Source organism: Egretta garzetta, unplaced genomic scaffold (assembly GCF_000687185.1).
Source record: "Egretta garzetta isolate BGI_Z169 unplaced genomic scaffold, ASM68718v1 scaffold96, whole genome shotgun sequence".
Taxonomy (NCBI): Eukaryota; Metazoa; Chordata; class Aves; order Pelecaniformes; family Ardeidae; genus Egretta; species Egretta garzetta.
Window position 1 is genome coordinate 798,587 of NW_009259965.1, and position 10,240 is coordinate 808,826.

The 10,240-nt window shown below is 41.0% G+C and overlaps 1 protein-coding gene across 1 annotated transcript in view; it reads left to right on the plus strand.

The window, feature by feature from the left end:
* SH3BP5 (SH3 domain binding protein 5) overlaps window positions 1–10,240 on the plus strand; it is a 54,943-nt gene that overhangs the window by 1,196 nt on the left and 43,507 nt on the right. The window contains exon 2 of the mRNA XM_009640202.2: window positions 1,784–1,846. Within this exon, the coding sequence (XP_009638497.1) occupies window positions 1,784–1,846 (63 nt within the window). The remainder of the gene's footprint in view (window positions 1–1,783; window positions 1,847–10,240) is intronic.

Sequence of the window (10,240 nt, forward strand, 5' to 3'; positions counted from 1 at the left end):
GCTGAAATCCCCCTCCCCTTTTTTATTTTTGACCATGACAGCGTGACCTTGCTCGTGAAACAGGGCTGATGCTCAGAAATTCGTAAATGGGGGAAAGCACAGATTTTTTTAATTTTTTCTTCTTTTTATTATTTTCATCTATTTAAAGAAGGAGGTTCAGTGGAAGGTGGTGTTTCCTCTCTATGAATGCCTTCTGAAACGCTTTTTATTCTTGCGTGGCTTCTAAACAAAGCTTTTCTCCCCAAAATCACGCCTCGACCAATTGCTCGGTGCAAACTTCAACACGCTTGCGGTCTCTGACACGAAATGTATTTTTCGGTCTCTGCAGATTTATGGCTTTTGCCTCCAGCGTTGCTGGGACTGTTTGTCATGAGTGAATATAAGCATGTGTGTACGTTGCTGAGAGGATGGACCCTTGGCATAGGGCCCTCCTTGCTGTAATTGTCATTCTTTTCTCCATCGTGAGCGTTTCTTTTCCAGAGCTGAGCAGAGGAATTGCAAAATTCACAAAACATGGTTACACAGAGCAAGGCCCTCAGCCAAAAAGCTGGCCTGTTGCTGCCCTGATTTTGAGAAGCTGAGCTCTGTTAGTGCCTATTGATCTACTTTTGGCCTTAGGTTCTTCAGCTGGCAACATGTTTCCACATACCAGATTTGCACATTGTTGGTGAAACAGTGTTTTTGTTGAGTTTTCTGTTGGGTTGAAAAAATAGGCTGCTGTGTCTGCCTCTGTGAAAGGTTCTTAGCCCTACAGTAAAAGGCAATTGGTAATTTCTGTATGAGTGTCTGTTTCGGAAAAACATGGATGTGCAAATATGTATCTTCTAAATCCTAGGAGCGGGAAATGAAATCTGACCTCTGAGGATAAGAGAACTAAACTGTTGCAATTAATTCCTTTCTGATTGTAACCAGAGTCGTCCTTGTAATCTAGTGGGAAATTGCTCAAGCGACAATCAATTTACAGTGTTCAGTTTATGCAGCTAAACATTTCAGGGTGGATTCTGTTACAGCGGTTGAAAATTAAATAATGTTTGAGTTGGAGAACAGTCCTGTTGAAACAGTAGAATCTCACATGGAGTAACATGTTGCTCAAATAAAGAAGGCTATTGGAGTCTGCTCCTGAGGGTTGCTTTTTGTGGTAAGAAAGTCATTAAGAATGAGCTTTGTTTTTACAGTAACTTCATTCATGCCAGCACCACCTCTAGTAAATATTTATCCAAGGGATTTAACACCTTTGTTTTTGCTGTTAAGAGATCAAAATGTTAGCATGAAGGCAGACTAAGTAAACACGATCATATGTCCCATTGACTGGTTGTGTTCAAAATGGCTTGCCAAAATCCAGAGCGAAATGCCTTTCGTGCTGCAAGGCTTGTTTCTTATCAATGCTGTGCTTTCACTGTATGTCTCCTGTGATAACTAACTTTATGCTGATCCTTTTGGAGTGTGTGCGTGTATCTCGCTGGAAGCTAGCAGATGCTGGCTATATTGATTAACAAGACAGAACTTATTGTACCTTATGTTTATTTTTAATAGCAAGAAATAAGCCAGAACAGGAAATGTACTGCCTTAAAATAAAACTATAGAGCTTCTCTGATTATTTTTCTAGTAAGTAGCAAAGTAGAAGACCAGTGGTAAAGTTATTCTAAATGTCTAAGGTTTCTTCTTTCCGCTGAATTTGTAAGCTGCAGCCCTTGTGAGCTTTCAGTGGGGATGCTGAATTAGTCTTCTCAGACACTTTTCCCCCCTGATTTCTTAATATGCGTTTGACTTTCTTTCTTTCTAGGGGGAGCTGGAAAAACTAAATCAATCTACAGATGATATCAATCGGAGAGAGACTGAGCTGGAGGTACAGAATTTATCCTTTCATTTTCCATTTCTGTGTGTTGGATTTTGTGAGCAACGGAACAGTATTTTTGAGTAGGTTCCCTCCTGAATTGTGGTATCCTGAATGGTAATTTGGCAGCAAGAGTCTGGCGATGATTTTTTTTTTTTTTTTTTTTTTTTTTTTTTTTTTTTTTTTAAAAAGGTGTCAATTGAGCTGACAGCTGGAACAGAAAGGAAGAAGGTAGAGGGATGCTGACAGTGTAAAAACCCTATGTGGAGAACTCCACCCCACCACTGCCAAACCCTATTTTTAGGTTTTGAAACTAAACTTAGACAAGTTCTGGTTTTACAAGTCACCATTTTGGGTTTGTGTACTTGTGATTATAGACAGTGAAAGTTCATTTGGTTAAGAGGTCTTTGCCATAGTTACCTGCCAGGATCTCCTCCTTGGTGGCTACTTCTTTTAGCTTGTTAGTTTTGCCTTTTTTGTCGTTACTTACTGAGTAAGGGAAGTTGAAGGAAAAGACTTCCTAGTCAGAAAAAGAGGTTTTCTTGGACACTTAAAAAATCAAATGGAAAGTTCTGAAGAAATTGTTTCTAAAGCCCCAGATTTGAGCTTCAGCTACTTGGTAGTTATTCTGCAAGGCTCAACATTATTCATCTAATAACAAATCAAAACAAACTGTCCTACTTGTGTATCTAAATTTTCTTTTGTTAGCTGCAAAACAGAGAAGATAAAGCCAGTGGAAGTGCAAGACGAATATGCTGCTAAAGGAAAACTAGCATAAAATGCTACTTTACATCCTAAATAATTTTGATAACGTTACAATATTCTGAATACTGCATCAAAACATGCTGAGATTGCAATGATGAACATACTCTAGAAGTACATCTATAAATTTCTTATGAGTCTTCAAAATGTCAAAGCCTGTGGTTTTTTCTTTTTTTCTTTTTTTTCTTGTATGTGTGTTTTCATGAGATGGGTACCTGGAGCATGGGATTGTTCCTGGTAGTATTTTAAAACATTGGAATATCCACTGTATGCACCAAACAGAATGTAGGGTTATGAACCTCTTTGGAAACAAAGTGGCCTTGTCATGTGGCTATTTGCTTCTCCTTTCGTGTTTGCATTTTCTGTGCTTTGTGGCATGTAGATCATGAATTTATTGGCAAATAAACTTAGTGGAATGGGGGACTATTTGTTATGCAAAATTAAACTATATTTCAGCTGTGAAAACCGTTCAGTGTCACAAGCTTGATTTAAATTTTATGAGTGAACTTTAAAAATCAGTATCCTGGTCTGCAACAGTACCAATTAAATGGACTTCAGGACTCTTTATATACATTTTTTTTAAAAAAAGAAATCATTATATATATCTTTTCAGTCTCTTTATTTCATGCTGAGGTACTGAAATTGAAAGATGGTGCTATGGATAGTTGCCTGGATTTCATTAATCTTGTCATAACCTTGCACTGAGGACATATTATGAAGCAGATAGAATAGTAATAATAATGCAAATGCACACTCATGAAATGAGTCCCAGTGACTTCAGATGGGATTTTACTGCTTGATTAAAATTATTCATGTGTTCAAGTGTTTGTAGAGCCTGGAGATTTGTAGCTGCTGTGTGTGTGACATGCTGAGCTCGAAAGGCTCCTGGATATATCATTGTAAATGAGGGAGCAGTGTTTCTACATTAGCTTGCTCTTAACATTGTTGCTTACCTTACTTAGTCTAAGAAATACCATGTGTCAGGTAGCGCAGAGAATGATTATGTGATGCTTTCTACCTCTGTGGCATTAAATGTTTACTGGAGATCTGTCTGTAGTACTTACTGTAGGCAGCGTTTGATGGAATTAATTTGAAATATCATCAACAGTATGCTTTCATGAATGTTTCCTCTTTGCTTTTCATCTGAAAAATCTTACTGGATTGAAGCCAGTTTGTGGTATCATGCAACTGCATAATTTTTAATCCGGAAAGATTTTCATTACTTTTGATCTGCTTAAATTTTGAGGACAAATGCAGTTGGATGATGTAAGCAAGGCTTAATTTATATACATGTTGATAAATGCATTTTAAATGGACTTGAGACCTTTCTAGAGGAAAGATATTAAAATAACCCCCAAACCCCACACTTGTGGTTAGAAGAAAATCCCTGCATTCATACTCTGGACAAGAAAGGAAAGCTTTGCCAAGTAGTCTTATAGGATAAATCCAGAGTTTGGAAGGGGGGAGCTGAGAACTGGGATCATTCCGCTTCAAAGACTTCTAAAATCCTTGAATGCTGCTGAAAATGTGGGCTTCTGGGACAGCCGTGCTGAGTTTGCCTTTGAAGATTTGCTATTTTGGCTGTTACTAGCTGCTGTGGGTCCCCCTTGCTACCCTTTCCTAGTTTGTGGTGTTGCTGCTATTGCGAGATATTTCATTAGAAGAAGGATGTGGTGGTTTTTTTAACCAGACAATGGAGTTTTATATATCCTATTCTTCTGTTATTATTATCCTCATCTTTTCAATATCTGATCATAGTTGACTGTAATGGGAACATAGACGGTATCGTTAGGCTATTTACAGCACAGGATGCTGATTGCCAGCTTCCTGTAGCATTACTTTGTGGTCCATACATTCCCACTGTTGAATCTTTTTCCAGAATATTCTGGAAAAGCAATGGGAGCTTTTGAGTAGAAAGTATATTTCTTTTGAAGGAAGTTCAGAAAAAGACACCCATGTTTTTGTGACTTGATGTACTCTCCGATAAGCAGGAAGAGTAACCTTGTGGCATTTAAATACTGTTCTGGACTTCCTGTAGCTCTGCACCAGTTGCTCTAAATGGGACTGCTGACTGTCTCCAGTTCCCATTCACTGGGAAAAAAGGCTGTAGGTGTTAAATGCTTCTAAACCCCCTGCTTTTGTTCTTGCTGTGCCTCAGGCCTGCATCAGCAAAACGCATGAAAAAAATGCCACTTTACCCAATGGAAATGTTATGGGGCTGAAATCAGTAGAGGCTTCTAGGATGTTGAGACTACGCTCTCTTCGTGTAGCCACAGACATGTCTCTGTTTGAACAATGCGGAAAATATTGGTGTTTGCTGCTCACAGAGGTGATAAAAAGGGGAATTCTGTTTTAAGTTGATCAGCCTCCCGTTTTTATTTTTTTTTTTAAGTTCTGCACCCAAACTGCCATGTGATCTGTGTGAAGTTGATCAGCCTGCCTTCTTTTTTTTATCTTATTTTAGAAAGTTCTGCACCCAAACCACCTGTGAGAGGGGTGGATTTACATGTGTGGCATGATGTGAACAGATACGTTGAAGTTGGCCATATCTATTCTTTTACTTGATATAATCACTCATTTTTTTTCTCTCTTGACCTATCCTGTTAAACCCTGGAGAAATATCCTGACCTGATGATGCCCCTAGCCTGTTCGGGAGTTGCGGAGCTACTAAAGGGCACTGAGTGGCTGGTAGTTATATGTTGTGTTAATGTATTGCCTGTTAATGAATCTTTGATTAGGCTTGATTTAAAATCCATAATGCCTCTCATACTAAGTGCAACACTGAGTGCTACTGACACAGGAAAAGGATGATAAGGGTCCTCCGAGGGATTTAACACTTGGCTTTGCTAACGTCCCTGTTTATGTTTGAAGCGTCTGTGAAGAGGTGGGGGGAAACATCTTGCAGTTGGAGATACAAATATGTTTTGGCCAAATACAAGTTAGAGTGGCGCCTTGCTACTTGAGCTTTTTTCCTGTTTATTGGAAACGCATCTCCATCTGAACTCACATCAGGAGTTGCAAATGTACTTAACAAATGTGCACAATTTGCCTGTCCAGCTAACTCATACACGTCTTTGACTGGCTCCTGAAAGTGCAATTCAGATGTAACAAATTCACCCAGGGACCCTCTGGCAGCATTGCAGGGAGGGGAAATACAGCACATACCATTAACATTACCTACCACTGGAATCCCAGCTATCCCAAATGCGGTTTTTATTAGGGAGAGTTTTCGTGTTGCTGGAGCTACAAGCTTGCCAGTGTTTGTTAAGGGGAGACGACTGCACATGTGAACTAGAGCTGAACAGTGCTGCTTTCAGCCGTGCTTGTTACAAGTAGGGCCAGGTTAGGATCCTTCCGCTGTGCTTGCCTGGATCCTCTAATCTTGATCTGCAAGACTTTATGTTACTTTTAGTCCTGGATTTATCCTGAAGGTCACCCTGGGCTGGTGTTAGACAGAGTCAAAGGAAAGGGGTGTATCAGCTGTGGTGCTCTTTCACTTGTGAGCCTTGTCAGCATTTGAAGGTCTCTCGGAAGGGGAAGGGCTATTTTATTTAGAGTTGCTCTTCTTACTTCCTCACTAAAATATTTGGGCTTGGGGTAAAGCTGAGGCTTTCGACCCTGTCACACACAAGAATTTTAAGTGGACTTTAAAAAAAAAAAAAATCCTCAATCTTTCAAGTGAAGTAGACTTTAAAAAAAAAAACAAAACAAAAAAACCCAACAAAAAAACCCCACCAACAACAAAACCAAAAACCAAAAACAAGCCAAAACCAAAACCTCAATCTTTCAAGTTTTAGAAAAATGGCCTGTCAGTGGCAGGAATCTCATTCTGAGCATGCCTGCTTGGCCTGAGGAAACATCTAGCTGTAGAAAAATCTGCCACCTTATCGGCATGCCTGTGCAGCATTTTCCAGTGTCCACAGATAAGGGAGGAGCAGCTCACTGACTGGAGTGCCTGCTGGTTTTTGGAGTGTGACATAAATGCATGATGGATTTGTCCAGCACTAGCAGGACAAATCTTTCCATGTGTCTCTACAATCTACTTGTTTCCATAGGAAATGGCTCCTGCCTGTGGATTGCTTGTTGTTTTGCCTTCTGCTCTCATCCATGGATGGGTAAGGAAAGGCTCCTTCCTCTGCTGTGGCTCTGGAATGATTTTGTCGCCTGAGTGAATCTAAGGGCTTTACTTGATTCATGTTCTTGAAGCAGTGATGGATTTCTAGCCTGAGGGAGGGAGGAAGGGTTTGGCAGAGAAATCTTGCTTTGGAAGGAGGACCCAGTGCCTTCCCCTGCCTGCTTTCCTCTCCTTTCTTCTAGGAGGACTAAAAATTCCAGTGTATTTGTCTGGAACTATCTGCAAGCAGGAGGTTAGAGCAACTTCCAAATACCAATTTTTATTGTTCCTAGATGGCAAATTAGTAGCCATGTGGAAAAAAACTCATCCCCATGCGTAAAAATTGAGATGTTACTTAACTCCTTCCTTGCACCTTGTTTTTAAGGTTTGGTAGTCAGTCTGATTTACTTGAACTGCTCAGGCACCACATGGATGTTAAAAATGTCTTTAACCTGTTTGATGCTCTGAGGTAGATTTTTGAGCACATGCATGTGCATTTATCTGGTGTGTATGTAATTGGGAAGCCTACCTGCTTTCACACTTGGATGTTGTAGATACTGACACTGTTTTAACTTGGAAATGAGCTTTTGCAGCTGGTAGGTCTCTGTAGCAGAGGAAGGCAGGTATGGATGCTGCCTGCCTCTTGGAAATAATTGAAGCCTGTCTCTCAGTCAGCAATTTCGGTTCCCATGCACCTCCCATGCTGGTTTAGTGGGTTGCTGGAGGTTCTGCACATCAAATTGTCAGACAAGTCATAGGACAACCTTTGTAAATGAAATTTAGATGTGCTTGGTACTAAGATGCTTTGTACCCGGTTGATGTGTTAAGTTCATTTTAAAAAGAAAACTGTTTGAAAATACATGCTTCATTTGATGGGCAGAAATAGTTATTTGGCTGTCATCTGGCATCTAACACCAGCTCATCACCATCACTTATGTGAAAGGAAAACAAGCATGCCTTATTCTCCAACAGGTGCAGTGTAAGTGTAAAATTGTATTTCAGTTTCTTTCCAGATCTGAGGGTGGATCTCCAAAATGCTGCTGTATGGATGGCCTGTCATGAAGCACGATCCCTATTCTGGTGCAGTAGCAGGTAGCTGCCCAACAGCCAAGTTACTGGAAACAAAGTCTGTTTTTAATAATGAACTATTGCAGCAAAAGCATATATGGGGTAGAAGTCTGGCATGCTCCCTAAAACTGTGCTTGTGAAATCTGTCATTTGGGAGAAAAGTGCTAAGGGCTTGGGGGAAGAAAGTTGCTGAGAGCGGAGCTCTTGCAGCCGTAGAACAAGATGTTGAAAAATAAACCGTAGCTGTTCACGTCATGCACTATGTGATTTAAGTGATGCTAGAGTGTGTGTATGACAAACACCTAGGTGGGGAGAGTCTAGTTATTAAGACTATAACTCAAGTGAGAAGTTTTGACTGCTCTTTTTTTTTTTTTTTTTTTTTTTTTTTTTGCACCTTGCAACACGCATTGAGGGTAAAGTGCCTTAATTGGCTTTTGTCCAGCTTTAAAAAGGTTTATCATCATCTCATTTGAGCAAATTGGAGGGAGAAAACACTAGGAATGTTAGCCAGTCAGCTTTACAATATCGCCCTTTTTTGCAAAGTCAGTAACAAGGTGTTCTTAAAAATGATCACGGAAGATTATGAGCAAGTAGAAGGGAAAACGTGCTTTTGAAATGTTGTCTGGGTGTTAAGAGATATCTTTAGTCAGTTGCATTGCTTCTGTTACAGTTTATCTGGTCTGTGTGTGTATTCAATGCAGTGATAAGAAAAACAAACCCATGTGTGTTTTTCCAAAAAAACACCCAGAAATGGTCAGAGTGACTCACAGGGTTTGTACCTAAGGCTGCATACTTGCTTTTATCAATCACTAGCATTTCTGCTGGGAAAGCATCCTCTTTCAAGGAACCGAAATGCAGAAACTAGGAATTGAGGACTGAAAAGTTGCATGGTATATGCTGCGCTGTCTTGGTTTTTGCTCATGGCAGCAAGTTGCAGGAACTGTTGTCTTTTCCTTTCTCTGTTATCCATGTGTGCTAGGTAAAGGTCTGAATGAAGCAAGAGTTTGGCAGTTAAATAGTAACACTTGGGAGCGGGGGGGGGCACGTCACACCAGAGGATTTGATAAGTAAATTGAAGGTGGTGTGGTTGTCTTCCTAACACAGATGTACGGCTTCTCTTGTGCAGGGGATCATGGATGAACTGCACTGCTGTGTTGTTCCTGAGCCTCTAAGTTTTTGACGTGAGTGTTCTTACAGAAAACACCATTAAGAGGATTTATAGCTTTGCACCGCTTCACATGTGGGTCAAAGTGTCTCACTGACAGTAATACAGGAAACGAGGCAGAGAGCCGGGAATTAAATTGGTTCCCAAGTTATTGCCTTGACCAGAGGCCCATCCTTCCCATGAACCACAGATAGGCTTTCCATGTCACCTAAGTAGCAACTGCACCAAGCCCAGTGCTCCTGGTGCAATTGCCTTGGTGCTTTTCACGTCCCCAGTTTTACATGAAGAGTAAAAATAGCTGCTGCACCTGTATTTCTTATTTAAACTTCCCCAGGGGCACCTGCCAGGGGAATTTTGCACTGTCCCAAGGGTGATGCCTTTTACAGATGCTCTGCCAGCATGTGGCAGGGCCGACACACTGAGTGTGGCTGTGTGTTTGCAGGAGGGAGCTGTGCCCCTGCTCAGGGGAGACGTTGCCACAGCTCCCAGATAGGAGCAGCGATCACTGAGACCAGGAGAGCTGAATCGGAGAAGCTGGATTGGATTAAGGGGGCTGGGTGGTGTGAATGCACTGGGTTGCCACAGGAGCACATGCAGTGTAAATATACAGTGTGGGATCCTTTGCTTTTATAGTGTAGTTGGGGCCAGTGGAGAGTAAAAGTGGCGCATGTAGTGCGGGAAGAGGGCATGGGTTTGGCATTACAGCTTCTCAGAGGCCTCAGCATCTTGTTATTGTGTCCAAAGGGGATGGCTGGAAACCTTTGGTAAGGGGACTGATCCCAGCAGAGTACAAACATCTCTCATGCAGAAGGTGGTGGAGCTTGATGGCTTGTCTTCGTGACGGTCACGAGCCTGAAAATAAATGTCATTTGAAATAAGTTGTGTGATGGATGACAGGTATAAAGTTCTGGGCTGTTTTGGTTTTCATTATTGTTCTTCACTGGAAAAAATGAGGATGGTTGGTCCCAAATAAAGCCTCAAAATAGGAAGCAGGCATCTTTTGGGAAAATTATAAACTGCGTATTCACACCAGTCTATTCTTCAGCTGAAGTTCCCTATTCTGTGGAACTAGCTACTGTGTGAAGTGGGGCAGCGCTCATGGATAAGCCTGTGCTTAACCATTTGCAAGACCTCTGCCTCAGGTGCCAATTACAGGAATTATTACAGTTTAGTAATTTGTATATGCTTCATCTGAGTTGGTGGGAGATTAACAGGTACAGAAGTTGCTCTGTCCTTGGTGTTTTTTGGTTTGTTTTTTCTTTTTTTTTTTTTTTTAAACTCCAGGTGTATTCTTCTT